This window comes from Carya illinoinensis, chromosome 9 (genome assembly GCF_018687715.1).
Source record: "Carya illinoinensis cultivar Pawnee chromosome 9, C.illinoinensisPawnee_v1, whole genome shotgun sequence".
In the NCBI taxonomy this organism is placed as follows: domain Eukaryota; kingdom Viridiplantae; phylum Streptophyta; class Magnoliopsida; order Fagales; family Juglandaceae; genus Carya; species Carya illinoinensis.
Window position 1 is genome coordinate 11,938,260 of NC_056760.1, and position 27,903 is coordinate 11,966,162.

Sequence of the window (27,903 nt, forward strand, 5' to 3'; positions counted from 1 at the left end):
TTAGTCTGTTGTATAATACTTCAAACTTGTCTTTGTATTCATCAAATGTTCCTTCCTGCCTTAATCGAGTGATAGACTCCGTAAGTTCATCATAGGCACTCGGTCCAAATCTGACTAAAAGGGCCTAAATGAAAGTATCCTAGTCTGTTATTTGCCCCGAACCTTCAAGGTCTTGGAACCATGTTGATGCTTTTCCTTCTATATGAAATGATGCTAACTTTTATCTAAGTTGTTGGCAGGGTAATGTGAAATGTAAAAAATTGTTGTACCTTGTAGATCGGTATTGTGAAATGTAAAAAATTGTTGTACCTTGTAGATCCAGCCCGTTGGGTCATCTCCATGGAAAGATGGAAAATTTAGCATGACAGTCCTGGTTTGCACGTCTCCACCAAGTTATAGCTAGCCTCATCTTTTGCAAACTGCCCACCTGACATTGACGCCCCACCTCCAGCATTCTGATTTCTCTTTTGCTGTTCCATCGTGATGAGAGAAAGCTGTTGTACCATGGTGTAATCACTTTGCCTTTTTAAAGCAAACATTTAAGTCTCTAGGTTGGTGTATTGAACTTGCAAATCATGATGTTGCGTGTCTGTAGATTTTTTCAGGGTATTGACTATTGAGCCAATCTTGTAGCTAAGTCTAGTACCTTCTCCATTGTTATAAATCTGGAAATCATAAAGATCGGTGTCTCTGATACCGCTTGTAACAGATCCCTTGTGAACAGTAAACAAAAATAACTTGCTCTCCTCGAGGGGAGCTCCTCCAGAAAATGTGAGAGAGAAAATGAGAGAAAATAATAACTTCCTGAACATTCCATAATGAAAAATACAAGATGATTCCTCAGGTACATATATATCCAGGTACCCTTCGGTTATTGAAAGGAAATAACATAAAGGCCATGACCGAACCAAGATAAGGGCCAAGAGGCCATTCCGAAATAAGTACATATCTGATTAGACTAAGGCCCACGGAATACACTCTAGGCCATGAACTATATCTACTTAATTAAACTATAACATAACAGGCCCAACACAAGAGCCCAGCCCAGCTCCTCAACCCACGTGTTGTACTTGCACCGTAAGCTTCAGAAGCCTTTGACTTAGCACTTCGACGTACTTTCCCTACTACACGAGTTTCCCCTTCTACTCCCACAGCCGTTCCTCCATCGTACATCTAGGGCTAGTTACAATGCAGTTGCAATCAAATACAAGGGCTAGTTACAATGCAGTTGCAATCAAATACAAGGGCTTTTTCCTCGCGGCAACAATACCAACGGTTTCACTTATGTCCAGATCCTCTGGTTTCGTCCTGCCTGGGAGTTCCCAATCGAAATGATACAGTAATTGAGCTAGAGGAAGTTCAACATTGGCAAGACCAAATGATATCCCCGGGCACATCCTCCTCCCTGCGCCAAAAGGGATAAATTCAAAGCTAGTCCCTCTGAAGTCAGTTGAACCACCAGCAAACCTCTCTGGCATGAAACTCTCAGCAAGATTCCAATATGCAGGATCTCTTGCAATTGCCCATGCATTTATGATGACTTTAGTCTTGACGGGAATCTCATATCCATCAATTTCGTATGGCTCTGTGCATTCTCTTGAGATTAACAGGGAAGAGTTGGTGTAACCTAATTTTGAATTTTAAAATTAAATATTAAAATATTATATTTTAATATTATTATTGTATTGAGATTTGAAAAAATTAAAAAAAATTTAAATTATTTATTATATTTTATATAGGAATTTGAGAAAGTTATAATGATAAGATGAAAATTTTATGTTTGAGATGAAAAATCTAAACAGCCAAACCGAACCACTTTAAGTAACTTAGATTCCCAACGTCTTTCTCATGGATCTTTTTCTTTCCTCTGAAGGCTCGCCTTATCTCAGCTTGTGCCTTCTCCAGAACTGTAGGGTTCCTCATCATTTCTAAGATAGCCCAAACAACCGTGGTTGATGAAGTATCAGTTCCGGCAGCAAACATGTCCTGGAATATTCGTTAGCGACGCAGACGATTGGAGAAGAATATATATATAAAATATAATACACTGGATTAACATGCATGTTGCATTCCAGTTATTGGTTAGTGTACATATTATCTTAACATCCCACTTGGGACGAGATTGGGCCAAGAACCATGGTTAATCTATTTAATACCTATATAATTTCCATAGCGAATAATGTTGTTTTTGTTGGGCCACGTCATCTTACTGTGTATTAATATTATCGTAAATTTCATAAAACATGATTTGAATTCTGGATTTTAATCTTCTCAGCATTTGTTGAAAGGTTTTCTTGTAATTTTTTTTTAATATTTATAATTAGCAAAGCTGGTGCATATACCTAGCTAATTAAGTATTTACATGATATAATTTGATTTGGAAGATAAATTTTAAATTTTAAATTTTACAAATTAAATTTTACTATTTAAATGATATGAATGGTATGTTCTACGCCCCGGCCAACTTAAGAATAAAATATCTTAATCGATTAGAAAAAATTTCCAACCTGTATAGTTTGTTCTTCAATCTCCACTATTTCTAGACTGTCTGATTATCATTGACTTTTAAATCCAAAGATATTGTTAAGTTGGCTAAGAGATGAAAAACTTAATCTATTATGAGAAATGATATTTGCAATAGTAGAATGTACAAATATTGTACATTCTTTTTTGAAAAAAGTGAGGAAATATAAGATTCATATGGAAAAAATTAATTTTTTAATAGCGGATCCCACTCTTTTTTAAAAGTAGTGTATAACGCTTACACAAATTACAATCCATGATTATATTTAGCGTTACTCATAAATTAGTCTTTAGTTGATAGAATGTTTGTGTCAAAATTAGTATACCTGCTATATCATATTAAGGTAATTTAAAGTTGTCTTATTCATGATGGTCATTACTAACTAACGAGGCATAAACTCATAGCTAATTTGGAGAAAAATATAAATTATTCCAGAACCATTTGGTGAAGATCAATTATTCACTAGTCCAGCTCTAGTTTTGATAGCTCCCAATGAGAGACTAGGATTTGTGTTTTATAGTGATGTTTCAAGATTGGGTTTGGGGTGTGTATTGATGTAACACGCGAAGGTTATAGTGTACGCTTTATGGCAATTGAAGGCATATGAGCAAAATTACCCCACACATGATCTGGAATTAGCGGCTGTTATCTTTGCACTTAAGATTTGGAGGCACTATTTGTATAGGGAAAAGTGCGAAATCTACACGGATCACAAGAGTTTAAAGTATTTCTTCACTCAAAAAGAATTAAATATGAGACAGAGGAGATGATTTGAACTAATTAAGAATTTTGATTGCACTATTAACTACCATCCAGCCAAAACTAATGTCGTAGCAGATGCACTGAGCAGCAAGTTAATGGGACCAATAATTGCAGCTCTCACCACTCAACACCAGTTAATAATGAATTTAGAAAGAACAAGTATTGAGGTTGTCACTAGTGATCATCATAATTTCGTGGCTAGTTTAATGATTCAACCAGCCTTGATAGACATAATTAAGGCCGCCCAGAAAGAGGATTCAGAGTTAATGAGATTGGTGGAAGAAGTGGAGAACATGAATAAATATGAGTTCAGTGTTTCTAAGGATGGAGTATTGAGATTTGAAAGTAGATTGTGTGTGCCAGATAATGATGAAATAAAAAAGGATGATCTTTGAGGAAGCACACCATTCTCTTTTCACAATTCACCCAGGGAGTACCAAAATGTATAGGGACTTGAGAGAGTCTTTTTGGTGGAATGGTATAAAAAGGAAAATTGCCAAGTTTGTAGAATAGTGCCTAACTTGCCAACAGGTGAAAGTGGAACATTAGAGACCAAAAGGGTTGTTGCAACCACTCCAGATTCCAGAATGGAAGTGGGAGTGTATTTCTATGGATTTTGTTACAGGCCTACCACGGACACTAACTAGGCATTATGCAATATGAGTGATAGTAGACTGCTTGATGAAGACCGCCCACTTTATGCCTATTAAAATTTCTTATAAGCTGGAGAAACTAGCTGAGTTGTATGTACAGGAGATAGTGAGATTGCATGGGGGTGTCCATTGTGTCGGATAGGAATCCCCATTTCACTTCAAAATTTTGGTGAAGCCTACAAGAGGCCATCGACACTAGGTTAAATTTCAGCACTGTTTTTCAGCCGCAGACGGATGGATAGTCAAAAAGGACCATTCAAATTTTAGAAGACATGTTGAGGGCGTGTGTAGTGGATTTTAGGGGGACGTGGATGTGACACTTGCCTTTGATTGAGTTTGCTTATAATAACATCTAACAGGCTAGTATTGGGATGACACCATATGAAGCACTATATGTTAGGAGGTGTAGATCTCCCTTGTATTGGGACGAAGTGGGTAAAAGAAAAATTTTGGATCCATAAATTATTCAGAAAATACTAGAGAAGATGGAGACCATTTAAGCCAGAATGAGAGCAGCGTAGAGTTGACAGAATAACTATGCAGATAATCATTGTTGCAAATTAGAGTTTGAGGTTGGGGACAAGGTATTCTTGCGGATTGCATCAATGAAATGGGTCATGAGATTTGGAATGAATGGCAAGTTGAGTCGTAGATATGTTGGGCCCTTTGAGATTCTTGATCGGGTTAGCCCAGTGCTTACAGGGTAGCCTTACCACCAATACTCTCAAGGGCACACAATGTATTTCACATATCTATGTTGAGGAAGTATATAATCGACCCCACCCATGTTATTGACTACAAGCCACTTCAACTTCAAGAAAATTTGACTTATATGGAAAAGCCGGTGCAGATTATAGAGATGAAAGAACAAGCACTACGAACTCAAACGATCCCTTTGGTTAAAATGGTGTGGAATAATCATGCTACAAATGAAGCTTCTTAGTAATTTGAGGAGGAGATGCGAGTTAAGTACCCACGCCTGTTTGATGAGAGTTTTGATAGCTTGTAACAAATTTCAAGCACAGGAATTTTATAAGGGGGAAGAATGTAAAGCCTAGGCCTAGATGAAAACTCAGCCCCTGAAGGACTAAACGACATCATTTAGGTGAGTTTTCCCTCTTTCCTTTTCAGTTTTCTCCTCCCCCGATCTTCTATCCCCTGATTCTTTCACCTTCCCCCATCAGTTTTCTTTCTTTGCCTCGCATCTCAAAGGTTTCCTCTTCTCCTCACATCCAAATCTCCTTCAACATACCACTTTCACACCTTGCATTCTTAAGATTTTCATGAGATTTAAGTGTTGTGTCTTCGTGGCCTTCCCAGAACTAGATCACTGTCAAGCCTCCTCACCGGCATGGTTCGTGGACGATGATAACTCTCTCTCATTTCAGAGTGTAACGGTTATGAGTCCTTGAGGATCAGTGTCAACGTCAAGTGTCCTCATGGTAGACGTAAGCAATCATTGGCCATCTCACATCGATGCCGGTAAGCCTGTCTCCATTTCTCTCACCCACTATTTGTTTTCACTTAGGGCTGTTCATCTGGGTTCCGACCCGGAAACTCGGGTATACCCAAACCGGAACCCGGATTTGAAATCAGGGCCGGAACCCGGACCGGGTTATCCCGAGTCAGATCTGGGCCGGAACCCGGATGAATCTGGGTTTTGTAAAACCTGGATTCCGGGTTCTAGATTGAACCCGGTTTTTTTTTTCTTGTATTTCTGCTTTAAAAGCATAATTTTTTTAAATAAAAACCTAAATTATATTAAAGATTTTTTAAGAAAAATCAATGTTGAAAAACATAATTCTCTTTATGTAAAAGCTTATATTTATTATAGAAATTTTTAAAAATATGTTGAAAATCATACTTTTTTTATAGCCTATATTTTGTGAAAATTTTTCTAAGAGGTAATGTTAAAAAGCATAACATTATCCAGAATAATAAAATATATAAAAATAAAAAACTAAAATTCATGTAATCCACTATATATTACTTTACATTACAAAATATAAAATTACAATATATGAGTTACATATCAATAACATAGTCTTTCATGTGATTTAATCACACCAAATAAAACTTCAAGTATATTTGCTGTAACCACCCAAACGGAAGATAACCGCCAAATTAAATTCTTAGTATATTCTCTGCAGCCACCCAAACTGAAGAGTAAGAATATATTTCAACAGAGAAAAACACAAACCATGGAAAGGAACACTAAGAGCATTATCTCTGAAAGTCCTATCCCTTTTTTTGCCCCTTTCATTATGATGATGATCTTGAGTTTTGAAAATCATACTTTTTTTATAGCCTATATTTTGTGAAAATTTTTCTAAGAGGTAATGTTAAAAAGCATAACATTATCCAGAATAATAAAATATATAAAAATAAAAAACTAAAATTCATGTAATCCACTATATATTACTTTACATTACAAAATATAAAATTACAATATATGAGTTACATATCAATAACATAGTCTTTCATGTGATTTAATCACACCAAATAAAACTTCAAGTATATTTGCTGTAACCACCCAAACGGAAGATAATCACCACATTGAATTCTTAGTATATTCTCTGCAGCCACCCAAACTGAAGAGTAAGAATATATTTCAACAGAGAAAAACACAAACCATGGAAAGGAGCACTAAGAGCATTATCTCTGAAAGTCCTATCCATTTTTTTGCCCCTTTCATTATGATGATGATCTTGAGTTTTGAAAATCATACTTTTTTTATAGCCTATATTTTGTGAAAATTTTTCTAAGAGGTAATGTTAAAAAGCATAACATTATCCAGAATAATAAAATATATAAAAATAAAAAACTAAAATTCATGTAATCCACTATATATTACTTTACATTACAAAATACAAAATTACAATATATGAGTTACATATCAATAACATAGTCTTCTATGTGATTTAATCACACCAAATAAAACTTCAAGTATATTTGCTGTAACCACCCAAACGGAAGATAACCGCCACATTGAATTCTTAGTATATTCTCTGCAGCCACCCAAACTGAAGAGTAAGAATATATTTCAACAGAGAAAAACACAAACCATGGAAAGGAACACTAAGAGCATTATCTCTGAAAGTCCTATCCCTTTTTTTGCCCCTTTCATTATGATGATGATCTTGAGTTTTGAATGTAAAAATCTAAAATTTCTCTATCCAAAATCTCAACCCATTTATCTGTTGGTGATAAGGAAATCATTTCTCAATCAATGCTAATAAATGTAGAAAAACCAATAACATGGATGTTCACAACACTAATTGTTTAACATTAAGGAAAAACCACAATCCACATGATAGGTAAATAGCAGCCAACATTGTCGGGCAACTATAACTTAGATAAAGCAAATTTACAGGGCTCATCAGACTATCAAATCTTGTTCAGGTGACGAGACCAATCCTAAAAAGGTCTCCCCTCCGATTCATGACAATAACCAAAACAAACATGCCACATATATAGTATTTTGGCTAAAAGTAATTGATAAAACCACATAAATTAAGTATATAGTATTTCCTTGCACAGAATGAACAACCATATGTCATCCATGTACCTGCAATATCCCAGAAAACTTGGATTATTGCAATCCAACTAAAAACTAAGCCCCATACCCCCTCAAAAAAAAATAAAAAATGATGCCATTGAGATATATGGTGCAACAACAGGATGTAAAAACGAACAAAAATGAATGAACTATTTATGTATAAACTAAATGCCCATAAACAATCAGCAGGATGTAATCAAGAACACTAAATAAATGAACCCTCTATATACAAGTTTTTGTATATAGAGGGTAAAAGATATACCTGCTACAATATCACATTCGTAATTATATGAAACGCTCAAACATGAAAGTCAGAAGCAGCTTTCGTAGTTCATCATACGAGATTGAGAGACACAGAGAGAGATGAGGAGAAAAGGTAGAATTCGATCTCTTCTAAGAACCAAAAGACGATGAAGCACAAAGTTGTATTTAAAGAGAGATATGGCATCCAATGCTTTGAAAGGTTTTTCCCAGAGGAACTTAATAAGATGTTAGAAAGAGTTCTAGATCCGATCCTAGAAAGTTCAACTTAAAAAATAACTGAGACAAAATGGATAGAAAAGAATATGCAACTTCTCTGAAGAGCCCTCATTTCAATATAGCCAAAATTTACTCCTTTCAGTCTCTCTTGCAAAAAATAAAACACAAATAAATGTAGAGAGTCCAAATTACAAGACACCTCGACAAAAATGAAAATTCAAGTTTTTGGCAAACAGAGTCCTAAAATACTAAAATGAAGTTTCACAAAGTACTAAAATAGTGAATGCAGTTGTGAAAAAGTTTTAAAGGCTACCCAGATTGCAAACATTGAGTGGACAACCAGAGCCATTTCTTACCAAGTAAGGAAAAAAAAAGACATTTCTTATATAATAGTGCAGTTCTTTATATGCGACCAATCTTGCAAAACTCTCAATGATTTGCAAAATGCTATCAATGCCTGTGCCCGTGCCCTAACAAATTGAACAAACTTCTAAACATAAATCAGATGAATAATAGAACTTCTAAATAGAACAAGGCACTCTTGTACATGGGCATAAAACACAGAAATGAAAACAAAATAGACCCAAATCAACAAAGTAAAAAAAGGAAAAAAAAAAAACCCTAAAAAAACTGCTGCAGATCTGAACTTGATAGATGCTAGCACCGTAGCACAGATCTGACCCTAAAAAACCCATAAAAAAAAGGATACACGCAGATCTGAACTAACTTTCACGAAATGAACATCTCGAGCAAGAGAAATCACTAACGGTAACAGGTATCAAACAACAAACAAAATCACTAACGATAACAGGTATCAAACAACAAACAAAATCACTAGCGGCATGATCTACACGAACCTCATTTTTAAAGGGAAGAGACTGAGAAACTGACAATACCATGCTCACCCAAACCCACAAGCATAAAATCCATAGACCCAAGAAACCGAGAAGGAGATGGAGCGATGGAGAGTGATGATGAAGACGATGACATGAGCGACGAAGATTCGGATAGCTAAGGAAGCTAGGGTTTCGGTGTGTGAGAGAGAGAGAGAGAGAGAGAGAGAGAGAGAGAGAGAGAGAGAGAGAGAGAGAGAGAGAGAGAGAGAGAGAGAGAGAGAGAGAGAGAGAGAGAGAGAGAGAGAGAGAGAACGGTGTGAGAAATGAGAGTGAGAGTATTAGGGTTTTGATGGTTTTTTTCAAAAAGCCGGGTACCGAGTTTAAAACCCAGAACTGGGGTTTAAATCCGGGTACCCGGCCCGGGTTTATACGGATTTAAAAATGCAGATTTCGGCCCGGACCAAATCCAGGCCGAAACCCATAACTGGAAATCCGGTTGTCCAGTTTCCGGTTTATCCGGCCAGGATGAACAGTCCTATTTTCACTCTCACACACCCTTCTCTCATTCTCTCTCTATTTTTACTCATGAACACACACTTATAGCAATTTGTTCACTAAGAAACTCCTTCATAGATCACTCTTCCAAAGCTGTTTTGTGCCATTGTAGTGGGACATGTCGTCACATGTGGGCTCTCCTCTCGCCAGTAAGCCCATGTTTTTCTCTCCCTCTATGTTCATCTATCTGCCAAAAATATTGGTATTCGATTCTAATTTTATTCATTTTTATTTTATTTATTTACTTAAATTTTCCCCTTGCCAATTGAATAGCCATACTATATCCTTATTTGTGCAAGTGTTCTCGTTGCTGTCAAACCCTTTCTCTAGATTTTCTAGTCAACCAAGGTAAGCACCCTCTCTCTCTCTAAATCTCTAAACACATCCGACATGTTGTGTTCACTCCTTGCCTGCGATGTAACACACTTTTATGGTTGGACATAGAGTGCAAATACCACAATTAATGAGTTTGTTGCCAAATTCCTTATATGCAATTGACAACTTCAGTGCTTGTAAGCCCTTAAAATTTTGGTTTGAGTTCTTTGTCCCTCCGTTGTTTTGTCTATCATTGTTCTCACTTACTCTAAAAAATTCAGATTTGTTGTCTTGGGTGGTATTGCATAATCTCGGCTCTAGGTGTGGCAAGGACACCTCTGATGTCCCTAAATAGCATTGCTATGCTCGTTCACTTCATCGAACATTTCACGACATTAGGTATGATAAATCAATGTAGTAGGTCGATTGTACGATTACGTGTACGATATGAATAAATTATAGTTGATAGAAAATTTTAGGAAAACATATTTAAGTGATGGATTATGTAGATTGTGGGATTTTATTATTGGATGGTTGATTTGGGAACTACATTGGCCAATTGTGGAGCGATGGGTGTTGGCGTTGGTTGCTTTAGGTTATATGTTTGTTGTTGGTGAGATGTTGATTGCTTGGATTGTGTTGATGGCTGTAGGGGTTTAAATGGTGGACTGTTTGGGGTCATATGATGATTCGATTGGTGTGCGGGTGTAAATTTTAAAAATGAATTTGAGGAGGATGGGATAAAACCACTGATGTAGTGTTATTTGAAAGTGGTGTTGTGTAGTTTTAAATAACCGAGACATGTTAATAAATTTGTGCTTGCTAAAATATAGCTTAGAAATATGGAGTTTAGTCTAATGGTAAATGGAAGTTAACTAGTGTGGATTATTGACACGTTAGCAAATGTCTTTCTGCTTAGGTGATTGTGATACTATTAGAGGCCAAACCCAAGGCATAATTAATATACAAAAAAATTTAGATAAACGAGGTTTCTATACTAGATTTTGCATAAAAAGAAAATGAAACGAAGTTGATTTTGAAAATATGCATGCTTGCTATGAAAAGAAACTTGAAAACAATCTCAAATATATGTTTTGCATATTCATAAAATCTGTATGAAGATAAAGTTTTTTTGTCATGACTGGTGCATATATGAGCTTATTTTAGTATTCTGTTTTTTAACTATGTAAAAAGAGCGAATATAAGACCTATAAAGTTTGTTGCGGTTAAATGAAGATATTTTGATTTTGTTTTGTTGAATGTGTGAAATGATCTCAAGTTACTTAGTATTCTGTTTTGATATGATATGTCATCTAAAAACCTTGACATAAATTTCTGATTCTGTATCTGAGTATGATCTGTTTTCAATGATTTTTGTTTTGTCTCTATCAAGGCCCCGCTATGAGTATAATAGTGGCATACAGCCTCTCCATGGAGATAATGGTGGTTTATAACCCTACAATGTGGGTTAAACATGATATACGACCCAACTACGGGTATAATGGTGGTTTATATTCCTACCATGGGGGTTAAATATGGTCACTATCCCGATATGATGCTCCAATATAATATGAAGATGATGTTTCAATTTATGATATGCTTAAGGATTTTTGGAATAATAATGTTTTTTTGAAAATTTCGCTCTGATATTTTGTAACATGTTTTGATTTTACATTCTGAAAGCAAATGTTCAGATTCTATATTTTGAACGTAAATATTTTGTTCTGCATTCTAAACTCTATAAATACCCATGTTTACATACTAGTATATATTTTCTGCTTACTAAATTGTTGATAACTCATTCGTTTATCTTCACAATATTTCCTATGACTTTGATGGTTCAGTTGAGGATCAATAGTAGAGTATGTGGGCAAGATTAGTTGAGGATAGTAGTTGAGTACCTTAGCGTATACGTACTAGCGCAGTTGGTGGATTGTCCATCCTAGGAGAATTGTAATTATTAAGTTGTCAGACAAAGCAGCACATACAATGCAGCACAATAAACAAGGCAGTACAATTCAAGCTTTTAACATCAGCATATATAGCAGTATATGACCGCAATTGAAAAAAAAAATCTGCTACTAAGACACAAAAACAATACCACCTCATAGTTTTTTTCCTCTATTGTTACAGTCATAAAGATTTTTGACTAATAAAAAAATATTAATTGATAAGCATAAAATGCGCAACCAAAGTATACATTATGCAATCATAAATTGCAATCTTGTGAAGTACATTTCATCTTCTGAAGTTATTGTAAAATTTTCTAAACCAACTATAACATTTTTTTTTTAAAGTCTAATCCAACTTTACTATTTATTTGCATGAATAGCAATCTCCTACTAAAAAGAATCAATACTAAATGTTATAAGCAAACATGAGTTGGTTTTTAGATATTATGGATCCAGAAAATACAATACCAGAATCTGTGTGGTTGCTAGAGCCTAAGACAAGACTAAGTGCACCTTAGAAAATCAGCAAAAAAATCACAAAATAAATAAAACCAAAGTTAGTCCTATGCAAAATAATAACACACAAAGTAACTCAGTAAGATCATCAATATGCATTGGAAGCCACCAAAGTTAAGTGCAGTAAGATAAATATGATAAGCCTTCGATGAAAGGTACCATTTGAGATTGCTACTTTAAGTATATTTTTATGTACTTGGTATATTGGAACTCTGAAAATGCTTAGCCAAATGGTTTTATGTGGAGTGTACCCCACAATCTAACTAGCCTTGCCCGTGATATTATCCTAGCTGCCAATCTAATCAGGCCCACCCTGACATTCATCAAATATTTTTATGGTCAAAGATTAATTGAAGTTAGGTTGAGGAAGATTTTAATAATTTGTTTCTGGCAACTGATGACTTTCTGAAAACAGGAAAAATAGAGAGGAAATAAATACTTCTTGTGTTGGTATAATGAAATTAGTACTAGGCTGTGACCTGGTTAAAATGCTTTATATATGTAGCAAAGTATAAATCAACAAGAGCAGCCCTTCTACTTGGAAAAAGAAAGAAAGAAAGAAAAGAAAAGACCAACCCTTTTGCTTTCTGGCCATTTTCAAGTTCCTCATTTGCTTTTCTATTTTTCCTAAGTTGGCATGGTAAACCTTTTGTGAAGAGACACAACGTTCTTATTTTATTGACAGAGTGATTGATGATTACCTAGTATAAGGAGTTCTGGAGAATAAATCTTTTGAAAGAGTTGACTTATTGGTGACTAGATGGTTAGATATAAGCTTTTTTGCACTTTTTATTTTGAACCATATCTTGTGCTTTGTTCTGGATCCAGCATGTTTGGTGTAAATAGATTCAGATTTTATCTTGTAGCTTAGGAAATATTTAACTATATATAAAAAAAAGGCCTATAACCATACATTAAATAGGACAGGATGACTATTTATCACTGTTCATCTAAAGTTTAATATTGTAACCTTAACTTTTGCAATTGTGAATTGAAATAGAAGCAGTTCATTTTGGAGGCAGCTGCAATCTTCATCATACAATTCAGTTACCTTTGACATGCTCCACATGTTCCTTTCTTTAACAAAAATTTTGTTTTCCCTTTGTTTTAAATGATGTTTTACTCTTGAAGGTTGTTTTTCCTTTCCATTAGGGTGGTGGTAACTAGAACAGTTGATTATAGGAAGCATTAATATATAATACTACCGAAAGATGTCAAGAATGGGAGGTAATGAAGGGGTTTTGGAACATCAGTTGGAAGGCATGAAAATCGTATAAAAGCTTCAGAAGGATCTCATAAAATACAATGATTGGCATGGCAAAATTCATTCAGGAACATAGACAAGAAAAAGGTTCAGCCTTCAGTCTTACATAATGAAAAGAGATTCAAGAGAAAGAACAAAAATCCAGAGGAAAAAAGTGCAGAATATCTTTTAAAGATTCATCACCGAAGCATTTTCTATTGGGTTTTTTTTTTTTTGGTAAGTTCCACCAACCCATTTGCAGAAATAATCAAACATTTATGAGAGAATGACTTCGACTTCCTGTTTCCATTACAAATACTTTTGTCCTGGTACCGATTGCCCCACTCACAAACAAAATGCAAACAACTCCCACTTTAAATTTTCTTTATGTGATTCCACTTAATCGTCTAGATAATAATAGCCAAGTAGCAAAAATACAGACAGCTGGATTGGAAAAAAAGACCATAATACATTCACCCATGGCATCAAAACAAAACAAAACAAACAAACAAAAAAAAGAAAAAAAAAAGATAGAACTAGGGTTGCAGGAATTTGGAGAGGAGACAAACCTGAATGGAGAAGAAGGTTGCGCCAAGTGCTGAAGGAAACAACCCAGAAAATCACTCTGCTTCTACATGAAGAAAAGAGAAGAGGAAGAATCGGTAAGGAAATACCGTTACAGAGAGAAATGGAGAAAGGGAGAGAGCAAAAAACATGGGAGGAAAATGGAGAAGAAGATCGCACCTGATTTGAGGAGAGAAACTATGGATTTGCTTTGATTTGTGTGGAGGAGAAGAGTCCCTTTAGATTTTGAGCTCGGACGAAAACGAGAGAAAGAGAGAAAGGGGGGAAGAAAGACGCGGAGAGGGAAATGAGAGAGAGATGAAATGAAATAAACCGGTTGTGTATTAAAATTATAATAAAATATAAGAATGAATGTGTAACAGTAATCTTTTAAATTTGAAAAAAGTGAAAGAATTACTATAACTTAAAACTTGAGATAAAAGTCTTTACCAAATTTAATATAAATTAATTTTATCTATATTTATCAAATCTTAAAGATGCATGTGCCAATGCTCTAAGTTGATCAAGATCTGACACCAATGTTCGATAATCTATTAATGTTATTGCAACGAACAGGAGATTAATTAAGGAAAACAATCATTTGCAGCCCTTTCGATCTGTCACGTCTTTGTCATGAGTCATTAATCATTGCTATAGTAAGTGACTCTGTCAAAATTAGTTTACGTGCTATATAAAACGAAGGTAATTTAATGATGTCTCATTCATGATGGTGATGACTGACTAATTTTGTGTCTCATTCTATGCCAGTTCGATCTGGTGTTGCCAATTAGTAAAGACCAAGCCAATGGTAATATCTTCTGAATTGAAAGAAATAATACCACTTTGTTCTTTTCAAATAGCTAGCTTTATATATGTACCCTGCATGTGAAGGAAGATATTGTACTGCCAGAATAGACTTTTTAGAATATATATATATATATATATATATATATATATATATATATATATTCACATAGAGGTGAAAATATATGGGCCTCGGTCAAGATTGAGACTGGGAGTTGCACGAAAGGTGTGGGTAGCTATGCACCCCTAGTTCGGAAAACGACATCGGTAGCCTTGTTTTTTTATTATTTTATTGGGAAAACATGTATTCGAGTAAAATTCAGAAGTACCAAATGGAATTAATATTGCTTATTTGATGAAAATTTGGAGCCGCTCTAATATGGTGTAACCAAATGAAATGGCTGCAAGCCATCTTTGAAGGATCGACCTTATTTAAAATGGGATGATTCGTCACTCATAAGAGCAGGTTTGGGTGATTGGGCCACCCCTAACAACTCCTCTCCTCTTAGGGTGGTAACACAATCCCTCCAAGGTGTTGGGGGTTTTTTTTTTTTTTTTTTGGGAACTAAGATTATAAGAAAGAAATTATTATAGTTATTTAGTGTATAACCTTTGGATAAAATAAAGCAAGGTCGATATGCAAGTTTCACGTCATGTGCCAACTATATATGCCAACTATATATGTTCTTGTATTCACACTACAAGAAAAGTGAGTTTTTGTGACCAAGATTTAGTGACCAAAAGAACTATTTCCTACAAAAACCGTAGGAAATAGTTATTTTGGTCACTAAATCTTGGTCACAAAAGTCCACTTTTTTTGTAGTGTCATTACTACAAGCCATGTCCTGTTTTCGTTAACCATCCTTTTTTATTCTCTCTTTATATGAGGAGAATAAGTTGTCTTTTTAACTACCTACGGATATGTATAATCAAGAACTTTCGGTTCAATATTAATAAGTTTATTATTTTTATAAATTTAATTTTAATTTTAATCTTTTTTACGATTTACCCATCAAATTAAAAGAATGTTTAGAAGCAAAGAAATTAATTTTGGAGTGACCACATCCTATATAGTAAATGCATAATATATAAAAATTAAAAAAAATGGGCCATATATTATATATAAGAAAGTTTCGGAGAGAGACATTTATATGCATATGCACATTTTTAAAAAAATTTGAGACTACATAAGAGTTATAATTTTTTGGGGCCAATTAATTCTATGTACATAGAATTTTGATAATAATAATAACAATAAAAACATTGAACTGCACGCAGTCCTATATATTATATTACTCTCAATAAATTGAGAAATTCAATATAATTATTATTTTAGAGAGTATGGGAGAGCTAGCTAGTCTATTAGTGAATGCTCTTTTTATGAGTGGGCATGACGTAACATAATAATGGTCTTTTTTTTTTTCTTCTTCACAAATAAGGTGGAGGTGACTAACCTTTCCTTATTGTGACTATAAGAGCCTATCTTTATCGTGAAATATCTAATTTGAATCATAGTTATTACTGTTTTAATATCAAGTCTGTCACTACAGTACTTTCAAAATATCTAACTAGTCTAAAACTAATGATATAGTTTAAAAGCCAGATTTTACCATTACAAAAGGTTTTGCCTTGTATCTTGACTTCAAAATTACGAAATATCCTCTCGTACCCACTAAACACCTTGACGGTTTATCATAGTAACAGTCTATAATCAATTGAGAGTCACTCAAATGGGCTTAATTAGAGTAGTGGCGCGGGAACCGCATGAGAACAATACTTCCTCAAGTTGAAGATGAATCATAACTTAACCACCAACCCTACTAAAGGTATATCAGTGGTACTATCAGACCTAACGCTGAGTATGGTGTTAGGTCATTTCAAATTTGCAGGTGGTGCTAAATAATTAAACATTGTCAGCCTATAAGATAAGATGATCTTTACACGATTATAGATAACGATCACATGTTAAAGTGGTACTAAATATAACATCATTACAGCTAAGCTACATGTGCTAAATCTTATTATATTCCAAGTTGAACTGCAATCCTCGAATATTCATCCATATTATATTATATACCTAAGTAATCGTGTGATATTATTCAATTAGAATCATGATTATGAGTGAAGATCAATTAATTATTTAAGGAGATACAATATTAACACTAGAAAATTGCAGCTAAACTGGGAATTATAATTAATATTCTCAATTATCACAATATATAGGAGGGCAGGCAACATTTGGTGTTGGGAACTAACGGCAACCAAATTACGTACGTCCATGAATCTCAAAAGATGTAAGATTAAAACCTTACCCAGACAGGCATGCAGATACATGATTCACTTTTACAAACCTTGTTTACATGAAAGATCATGAATTGTCCAGCAATCAACGCTAAGATTCTTCAATAAAATACTATATATCGGGAATAAATGATGACATTAACTTTAAGTACAGTGATTAATTAACACAGTGAAGGGTGAAATCCAGCGAGATCGATATAGACGGATTATCTGATATAATATGATCTCCTTCATTTTCAGACCGTCATGTATTAAATCTGGAAGTCAGCCGCGGCGGGGGATTCGTCATGAAGTGAAGGCGTAAATGGAGTTGCGATCAAATACAAGGGCTTTTTCCTTGCGGCAACAGCACCAACGGTTTCACTCATGTCTAGATCCTCTGGTTTCGTCCGGCCTGGGAGTTCCCAATCGAAATGATACAGCAGTTGAGCGAGAGAAAGTTCAATATTGGCAAGACCAAATAATATTCCCGGGCACATCCTCCTCCCTGCACCGAAAGGGATATATTCAAAGCTAGTCCCTTTGAAATCAGTTGAACTACCAGCAAACCTCTCCGGCATGAAACTCTCAGCATGGTTCCAATATGCAGGATCTCTTGCAATTGCCCATGCATTTATGATGACTTTAGTTTTGACGGGTATTTCATATCCATCAATTTTGCGTGGCTCTGTGCATTCTCTTGGGACTAACATGGGAGCAGGTGGGTGTAATCTAAGAGTTTCTTGGATCACTAACTTCAAGTAACTTAGATTCCCAACGTCTTTCTCATGGACCTTTCTCTTCCCTCTGAAGGCTTGTCTTATCTCAGCTTGTGCCTTCTCCAGAACTGTAGGATTCCTCATCATTTCTAACATAGCCCAAACAACCGTGGTTGATGAAGTATCTGTTCCGGCAGCAAACATGTCCTGGAATGGAGTCGGAAATATTCACGTATTGTTCTTAAAGGGAAATATGTCAATGACACGTGTGAATCAACCCAAGAATTACATGGGATTCAACTCTTTTAGTTATAACGAGCATGGTAGCAGATATATCTGTATGTATGTTTGTATATATATGTGTATGTATATATACTAACCCAGATCACAGCCTTGATGTTCTTGATTGTAATGGGGACCTCAAGGCCGCTACTTTGCTGAAGGCGCAAAAGAACGTCAACAAGATCTTCCTGCCGCCGTTCAACCTCGCTAATTGCTGCACTCATCTGGTTCTCCTTGTGCTCATGGATGATGTTCTCCAGGATCTTGTCAATCTTCCGATGCATCTCCTCTACTTTAGTTTTCATTCCAGTAATCTCACGAAGAAATTTCTGTGAGGGAAACAAATCGGCCAAGTCAAAGCCTCCTGCTGCAGATATTGCTTCCCTGGCCAACGATATAAATACATCAGGATCTTTGCATTTGCTGCCAAAAGCTGCCTTGCACACGATGGTACTCGTTAAAGAATAGATCTTTTCTGTAAAATTGATCGGTGATCCTGAAGATAAGCGGATAGACCCTACAAGATTACAAACCTCATCTTCTCGAAGAGAAGAAAAGGATTGGACCCTCTTGGCACTCAGGAGTTCCGTAAAGCAAACTTTTCGCATTTGCTTCCAGTAATCACCAAATGGAGAAAAGAAAATGTCTGAGCCATCGTAGGTCAAAATCTTACCTGCAAAAATTTCTTGCCTCTTGCCAAAAGCGAGTTCATGGGTCTTCAAGAACTCTCTGGCTAACCTGGGGGATGTCGCCACAACTGCAGATATTTCACCCAGTTGCAGGTGCATTAGCGGTCCATGTTTCCTAGCCAAATCTCGGAGAACATGGTGTGGTGGGGATCCGACCAAGTTGTGCAAGTTCCCAATAAGTGGTAATTTCCAGGGACCCGGGGGCAATTTCTGAACTTTGGCTGATCTTTTGCATCTTTTTAAGAGCCAAATCAAAGCAAGGAGAAGGAGGGAAGTGGGAAGGGCCAAGGAATATTCGAGCATCATGAAGAAAGGTGAGAAAGAAGTCATTTTTCTTCTGATTTCTTTCACTACAGTCCCAAAGTTATAGCTTCTCCGCGAGCCGGTTGGTGAAATGTTGACTTTTTTATATTTGTTTTATGCAAAGATCGAACAATTATTGCATTCCTGGATTTCTACCGTCATTTTAGGCGGTATAGTTAGCAACCGTTTGGAAATCAAGATTTTTCATTTTAAATATAAAATTTTTATTTTATTATTATAATTTTCTTAAATTCTTATAAAAAATATAATAAATAATTTAATTTTTTTTAATTTTTTAAAATTTTAAAATAATAATAATATTAAAATATAATATTTTAATATTTAATTTTAAAATTTAAAATTCTCGTTGAGAAATCTGCTCAGTAAAACATTAATTTTTGGATTGCATTTTTGATTTCTTCTGATTTCTTTCACTACAATTGTTTGGATTGGAAGGTCGTTTCATATATTTTATTGAAATAATATTTTTAATTAAAAGTATTATATAGTCAATTATATTAATAAAATATATAAAAAATATATATGTAGAAGTAATCGAAAAGGTTTTCTTTCAAAACCAATTATGTTGTTTTTGCTGGGGCACGTTGTCTTATTGGGTATTAATCTTATCTTTTAAGTTTTTATAATAACATGATTTGAATTTTAAAGGAGGTGATCTCAGATATGTAATCTGTGAATAATAATAAAAAATTAGTGAAACTATAATGATAAAATATTAAATAATAGTGAATAATAATAAAAAGTAGTTAAAAGTAATTGATCAAAAGTGATGATAAAATAATAAATAGTAATTGAGTGATCTCTCATATCGCTTCACTATCCGAACACAATCTTAACATTTGTTGAAAAGTTTTGCCAGAACAAAATAATAGGCCTTTCAACTCCCAGCCAGTATAACATATTTAGGAGCGTAAACTCGAATGAGGGTTTGGATACCCAGCTATATTTGCATTCACATCTACATTTAAAATGTGGTCAGAACTAGTAACAGTGATCCAGATTAGCCTGGTTATAATTTGAGTAGATACCTGGTTATAAAAATTTGAATATATATATATCCGATTGTCTAGATTGTAATGAATATTTGAATTTGTCAAAAATTATTTTAAATATGAGAGCTTACAACATAAAACAACGTCATTTTATTTATAAAGTAAATTTTTGTTTTAAATGTGAAACCCTGTTATAGATATCCAGCATAATCTAGAAGCCACATTATTGTGAATTATTAGGAATTTTAATCATTAAAAACTCTTGCCACTTTCAATTCCAAAGATTTTTTGTTATTAAAATAAGACCTTACAATTTCGTTGAGCTTCAATTAATTTGCGCATAACGACATTTCAGCTCCAAAATATTTTCCCTAGCAAGCAAATTGATGGCACCACAAGCTCGTGGCCCAAGCCAGATGAAACTTCAGCCCTTGAAGGATTAAGTTGGATTTGAGCTTTGAGAAGTGTTGAAATATGTTGTGAATAGTAACAAAAAAATAAGTGAAAAGTAATAATAGAATATTGAATAGTAGTAAAAAGTAATGAGTAATAAAAAATAGGTAAAAAATAATAATAAAATAATGAATAATAGTAAAGTATGTTGAGAATTATTGAGATACTCTCAGTACCCAAACACAGTAAATGGTGCTGTTTGGTAAGCAGTTCTCCCTTTTAGTTTTCTTCTCCCCCAATTTTCTCTCCCTTCGATTTCTTTCTTCCCCATTTCTCTCACCCAAAACATGTCTACCGTCCCTCCCAACATCTCAATAGTAGCTTTGCTTCTCTCTCTCTCTCTCTCTCTCTCTCTCTATTTGAACTTCTTCAGATTTTCAATGGGTTCCCGAATCGGTGTTGCCAAGCTCTGTGTCGGATGTTGAACATCTTCAATCTCCACTACCAATGCCACCTTGGATCTCCTCATTACAATGATAAGCATCTTAGATCCTCTCCTTCAATTTCCTCATTTTCAATTTTAACAAGGTATTAAAAATTTGTGGTTTGTAGCTAAATTTCTTGCCACCACGAACTTGTAAGTTGTATGCATCCACCCTCTTTATTTTCCCCTCTTGTTGTGTGTTTGTATATGTACTTTGCTCTAGACCGAGGCTTAACACAAACATCACCATTTGTGGGTTTTCATTGCCAACGCCAACGTCTTTGATTGACACTGGTGAGTCTCTTTAATATCAGTGGTGGTCTTTTTGTTGTTTCAATGTGCACCCTCACTGAATTTAAGTTCAACAAAATCTTACATAGATTACTCCTCTCACTACCGTGTGAGATCAAGCACAACAACGTCGTCTCCATTTCTTCAGTGCCCCATACCTATAGGTTCGCTTTTTTCTCTCTTTTGTTCTCTAATTTAGTTTGTCGGGAATTTTCAATAAGATTGGCGTGATCCCATTAGGTTACCAGTGAGTTAAGGCCTTGTGTGTGGGGTTTTTGTTGCTGAAGCATACATTGTTGTTAGTTTATCTTAGCCAATACCGTTGCTTAGTTCCGCCCTTTTTGGTGAGTTTTGTCACACGGCTCCTCATGGAGGTTACTTTGTCGAATAGTACCACTAATTTAAATTTGGATCTAATACGACTATGTTATATTACATAACATCACAAATGCCCTAGAAAATGTTGTTTCGCTCTTTAATTCTATGGGGTCATTGCACACGATTAGGTACGATATTTAGAATAGTAGTGGCATTTTTTTTGTATATATTATAGATGTGATATGAACGTTTGGAAGTTGCTAAGATTTAAACGAGTTACATTAAATGTTAGAATCTATAAATGGTATTTGTGCTTTTTGGGTTGTTTGAGATGTTAGAAGTCGTGGATTTTGTGGAGTGGTGAGCAGAGAAGATTTGACGTGTGCTGTTGTGGGGTTGAGTAGTTGGCTGTCGAGCTTTGGAAAGTGGATTGTTTGGTTAATATTGGGTTGAATTGCATTTTTTTGGATTAATATGTGATGGTTGAGTTAATGTGACTGTTTTGGGTTTAAATATTGATCATTAAATTTGACGTTGGGTGTTACGGGTTGTGTTGGGCATGGAGTTTGTTACGATGATTGTTTTGGGATGGAATGATGTAGTTGTCCAGTTTTGCTTTATTATTGCTGTTGTTTAATTTTTGTTGAGTGAATGTATAGGCTATCTGGGTTATAATATAGTTGTTGGCCTGTTTTAGTTGCTATTGGAATTGATAAATCATTGTTTGGGTTGATAAATATGATCATTTAGGCTGTTATGTGTGGTTGTTTGGACTAGTGATTGTGATTGTTTGGTGTTATCCTTTGAGTTAATGTTGGCTATTGGGCTTGTTTTATGGAGGTTTGTGTTGGGTTGCGATGATTCTGGGCTGTCAATGTTGTAACAGGTTATGAAAGTGAATAATTTTCTGTTTAGGTGGTGACACTAACAGAGCTTACGTCCAGAGCTTAAGTAACTCTCTGCAAGAGTTAGGTAAGTAGGGTTTTTATGCTAGATTTTGTATAAAATGTGTGCACTGAGGTTAACTTTGTGAAAAATTATGCATGTTTTGTCATGAACTGAGAACTTGGAAAAAACAACCTTGTTCATTCATCTGCATTACTCATGAAATTCGTATGAGAAGTGAAAAGCATTTTATCATGATTGGTGTAGACATGAGCAAATTTTCGTTATTCAGTTTCTGACATGTGCAAAAGAGCAATTATGAAAATCTGAAAAATTGTGTAGTTTTATGAAAATGCTCGGATTCTGTTTTTGAGTATGTGAGAATGATCTGAATATGTTTTGTATTTTACTTTATTTTGATATGACATCTAAAAAACCTTTGGCATGACATTTTGATTTGTATCTGACTCTAATTTTACAATGCTATGCTATGCTCTGCTTTGTTTGGGTTGGTACCAACTTCTCTGTCTTTGAGTGCACCAACTTTGGAAATAAGGTAGTTTTTGATTGGTCTTTCCTGTGTGCACGCTCAGGTTTCGAGAATAATAAGGGGAAGATTCACTTGTGTCTCTGCCTGGTTTGGCCACCGGGGATTGCACAACCCTACCATGGTGGTTAAAGATGACATAATGTGATGTTCTGATGTGATATGATGACGATGCTCGGTTTATGCTATGCCAAAGTACTTTGGATTATAAATATTTTGAATCATTGCTCTGTTAGCTTGAAAAACATGTTTTCTTATGTATGCTAACACTACAAATATTTTGTTCTTCATCCTATACTCTGTAAATGCATGAGACATTTACATAGTATAAAATGCAAAACAAAATATTTTTAGTTTTCAGAATGTAAAACAAAACATTTTTAGTATTCATATAGAAAAGTCTTTTGGCATGTCATAACTGAACATTTTTACAGTAGAACAAAGACATCATATTAGAACAAAGATCATGTTTAACTCTTGTGGTAGAGTTGTGCTATCCTCAGTGGCCAAATTGGGCAGAAACAAAGTGAACCCCGCTTACATGGACTTTTTAATATCTCTAAACTATCCACAATCGTGCCAAACGAACAGCAATCGTCACCTATACAGAGTACTAAATGGTTACTAAAATTCTAACAATATGTGCTAAAACTCTTTATTTAAATGGATACATACTATGGAATAGGGGTGCTACCCGCACCATGCGGGGTGGGATTTTTCTCCCCGCCACCCGCCCCCGCATCCCCGGGGCGGGGTACCCCGCCCCGCTAGGCGGGATGCGGGGCGGATACCCAATCCGCCCCGCCTTATTTTCACTTAAAATATTAACTATATTTTATTATTTTAAAAAATTATTTCTAGATCTAAAAGTGATAAAAAAATATATTTTTAGATCTAAATTGTAAATTTAAATTTTGTAAATATGACTATAATTTAAAAATGATGTAATTTTTAAATTTACTAATGCATATTTTGTGTAAGTTGTAGTGTAGTAGTTTTTAAACTATATAGTTTTTAAATTTGCTAATGCATAATTTGTGAACAAGTCTAACAAATTATAATATATATATTTATATATACACAATTTGTAAAATATAAATATATATTTATATATATAAACATATATTTATGTTTTTGTATATATAAATATTTATGTTTATATATATATAATATATATATAGGTGAGGGCAGGGCGGGGTTGGGCCCTCCCCACCCCCCGCCCCCGCTAGGGGGACTAGATGCGGGGCGGGGGCCCCCGCCCCGGCCCATGCGGGGTGGTGTACCCCGCCCCGTCGTGCGGGGGCGGGGCGAACGGGGGCGGGGTAGCGGGGTGCGGGGCCCCGCTGCCCACCCCTACTATGGAAATAACTTTAATATTTATTTTGTTATATACCAAAATTAATAGATACTAATATTATTTAAATTCTATAATAATGTATCTACACTTTCAATTTACAACTTAATAAGATAATTATATCAAATTCAATTAACGAAAACAGTGGAAAACTCGTTTAGTAAGATAGACTTAAATTAGATTTAAAGGATTTAAAATACTATTAAAATCTTATTATTTACTACTAAAATTAGTTGTAAAATAATTAGTAATCTAATTTGAATCCATAAGTAGTTTCTATATAAATTCTTATACTTAAAACGAAGCCCACACAAAGTAAGTTTAATATAAAAATCAGGCCTAACATGGAAACATCCTAATGACAAGGGCATTTTGGGAATTAATCATAAACCTGCATGGCTCATTGGGAAGGTTAGAAAAATAAGAAAATCTGAAAGAGTAATATTAGATATAGTAGTGGAGTACACAAACATCGCATAATCCTTTTGAAAAAGAGTGGGCTCTACTATTTAAAAATTAGTTCTTTTCATGTGGATCCCTTATTTATTTACTTTTTTTAAAAAAGATTGCACGGTGCTTGCTTATTCCACGAATGCAAATATAATTTCTCAATCTAAAATTACAAACCTCCAGGCCAAAACGATGTAACAAGAGGAGAGTCTATACTCACCGAGAGAGAAGAGGACATGCGATGGAGTAGAGAGTTGGACTAGTCGAGGACTAAGGTGGTGGTTGAAGTTTCTATGAGAGAGCGGTGGCTTAAGGGGTGGTGAAAAGGTGGCAGTGGATACAGTGGCTTGTTGAAGACGTAAAGGAGTGGGGAGGAGCTGCCGTCCCACGATGATAACCTAATGTTCAAGTCGATGGCGGAGGAGAGAAGGCTGCTACTAATTCAAGTGAGAGAAGTGTGTGGCAAAGGATAGCAGGTGGCTTGCTGATGACGTCGAGGAGCTACCATCCCACGATGATAACCCAATGTTCACATTGATGCTAGAGGAAAGCATGCGGCTATGGATTCAAGCGAAAGAAGTGCGTGAAAGAGGAAAGCAGTTGGGATCTAACATGCATTGTGGAGGAGGGCAGTCGAAAGCTAACCCAGAAGAAGGAGACATCGGTGGGGGTCAATCTCTCCAAGGAATTTAGTTGAGAATGAGGAAGAAATTCTTCAAACTCCTACAAATAATAAAAAGGACTTGAATCCGAGTAGGAGCACACCACTTGTCGATCAATTACAACAACCTTAGCCGCGTAGAAGCACACTTGAAAGTATTCCCTGCAGTCATTTTGAGATTGAAGGGGAAGCTTTTATAGTAGCTTCACATGATGATGATGAGTCTAGGACAATTCATGAGGCTTTCTCATCTTCTACTAAAGATGAATGGATGAAAGCTCTTAATGATGCGATTGAGTCTATAAGACTAACCAGGTCTGAGATCTGGTTGATCTACCGACAGGGCGTAAGACTATTGGAAACAAATAGGTTCTTTAAGTCAAATACAAGTCGGATGGATCGATAGATAAGTATAAAGCTTGCTTAGTGGCAAAAGGATATACCCAATAGGAGGGTATAGACTATGAGGAAACATTTTCACCAGTGGTGAGGTTTGCTTTAATTCGCCTGATTCTAACTATAGTAGCAAACATAGATTTGAAACTCTACCAGATGGATGTTAAGACAACATTTCTCAATGGAAAACTAGATGAGAAGATCTATATGGATCAACCAATGGGTTTTGTGGTCAAAGGTCAAAAGCGCAAAGTGTGCGAGCTTAAACGATCTATATATGGCCTAAAGCAATCATCTAGGCAATGGCACCTCAGATTCCATCGAGCCATTCTTTTGAATGGGTTTACGATGATCACAGAGGACCATTGTGTCTATGTCAAAAGGTCCAAGAAGAGTTTCACTATGTTGTTATTATATGTTGACGACATACTACTAGCTGGAAATGATAAAGGATTGATAGTCGCCACAAAAGAGTGGTTATCCTTCAATTTTGAGATGAAAGATATAGGTGAGGCAGAATAAATTCTGGGAGTTAAGATCTACAGAGATTGCTCAAAGAGACTTTTGTGTTTGTCCCAACAGATTTACATAAAAAAAGTTCTCGAGAGCTTCCTAATGAGTGGATGTAAACCCATTGACACCCTTGTTGCAAAAATTGAGAACTTATGTAAAGAGTTGTGTCCTAAGATTCAAAGAGAAAAGGAAAAGATGGCCTGTGTCCCATATGCTGTGGGTAGTCTGATGTACGCAATGATGTGTACTCGGCCTGACATATGCTATGCAATTGGCTTAGTGAGTAAATTCCAATCTAACCCTGGACTGGCTCACTGAAAAGCAGTCAAGAGGATTATGTGATCTATTAAGGGAACTATGGATTATGTGCTGTGTTTTTAGGGTTCAGATTTGCAACTAAGAGGTTAAAATGATGCCGACTGGGGCAGTAACCTAGATGAGCGTAAATCAACTACTGGGTATGTCTTTCTACTCAACAATGGCGCCATTACATGGAGCAGCAAGAAACAACCCTGTATAGCTTTATCCACAATGGAGGCAGAATACATAGCTTGTTCTGCAGTAGTTCAAGAAGCTGTTTGGTTACGGAGGTTCCTTAAGCATCTAGACATTGGCACGGATATTTCAGATTTGGTGACAATATTTTGCGATAGCATGGGTGCTTTTGCATATGATAAGGACTCTAAGTACTATGGAAGAACCAAATACATAGATATCAAATATCACTACATCATAGACATGGTAGTGCAAAAGGAAGTGGTTCTGAAACACCTTTCTATGAGTTACATGGTTGCTGATCCCTTAATGAAGCCTATAGCAAGAGATGTCTTTGAGGCTCATGTTAGGAATTTAGGACTGCATAGATTGTAAATGTAATTTGTGTTTTAAATAACATTGAGATGTAACCTTTCCTTTGGGATATTAATACAATATGATTTAGTTCTTGTCTTATCGTATTGTTTTTCTAATACACACATACAAGATATGTCAACAGGGTTAGATCGGCTCACTCACATAAGTGATTGCCTCTAGCGCTTGAGTAGCGAGTAGAGATGAGACATTGTGTCCTTAGTTACTTGTCCAAATGGATAAGTTGGTTAACACAATGATATTTCACCTTAGTAGGAGCTAAGATGAGGTCCATTGAGAGGACTATGCATGGGTTACCCCACAATCTATACAGCATGTGGTTAGTCAGTTGCGAGATCCTTTTTGACACCTTAGAAGTGAGTAAATAGAGGAACTCGGGTTAAACGCTTAAGGAACGGCTAGACTAAGATCCGTACCGTATTGATATAGACATATGCTCTTTGAGAAAGAGACATCCACCATAACATGTGTTTCATACTACATGTGCTTATTCGACCTTATGAGTAAGTGAGTAAATAGTTCCCTACTTTCTCATTGTGTGAGTCTCATATTTTAAATGTCCTTTATTTACCTTTGACTATATCATGAAATGGAGATTGTGATGTTTGCTACTTTGGCATGCTGTATATGACCATGATTGATACGGTCTAAAGAGGTATTGCTGGGAAAGCAGTTCAACAAAAGTTGAATGA

The 27,903-nt window shown here is 35.4% G+C and overlaps 1 protein-coding gene and 1 pseudogene across 1 annotated transcript; both read right to left on the bottom strand.

Annotated features, from left to right (window-relative positions):
- Positions 1 to 947: 947 nt before the first annotated feature.
- On the bottom strand, positions 948 to 1,983 carry LOC122275078 (annotated as a pseudogene).
- A 15,036-nt stretch (positions 1,984 to 17,019) lies between these two features.
- Positions 17,020 to 19,076, bottom strand: LOC122277410 (premnaspirodiene oxygenase-like). The gene is made up of 2 exons (XM_043087379.1): positions 18,143 to 19,076; positions 17,020 to 17,969 (listed from the first exon to the last, which is right to left on the bottom strand). The coding sequence occupies exons 1-2, from the start codon at positions 19,061 to 19,063 to the stop codon at positions 17,316 to 17,318; spliced, it is 1,575 nt and encodes a 524-aa protein (XP_042943313.1). The 5' UTR covers positions 19,064 to 19,076; the 3' UTR covers positions 17,020 to 17,315.
- Positions 19,077 to 27,903: the final 8,827 nt, after the last annotated feature.

What these genes read in the sequence shown, in the direction of transcription:
- LOC122277410 (XM_043087379.1), bottom strand. Translation starts at nt 19,063, where the DNA reads ATGACTTCTTTCTCACCTTTCTTCATGATGCTCGAATATTCCTTGGCC. An exon ending in ACATCAAGGCTGTGATCTGG is followed by an intron (nt 17,970 to 18,142) that starts GTTAGTATATAT and finishes ACTCCATTCCAG; the next exon opens with GACATGTTTGCTGCCGGAAC.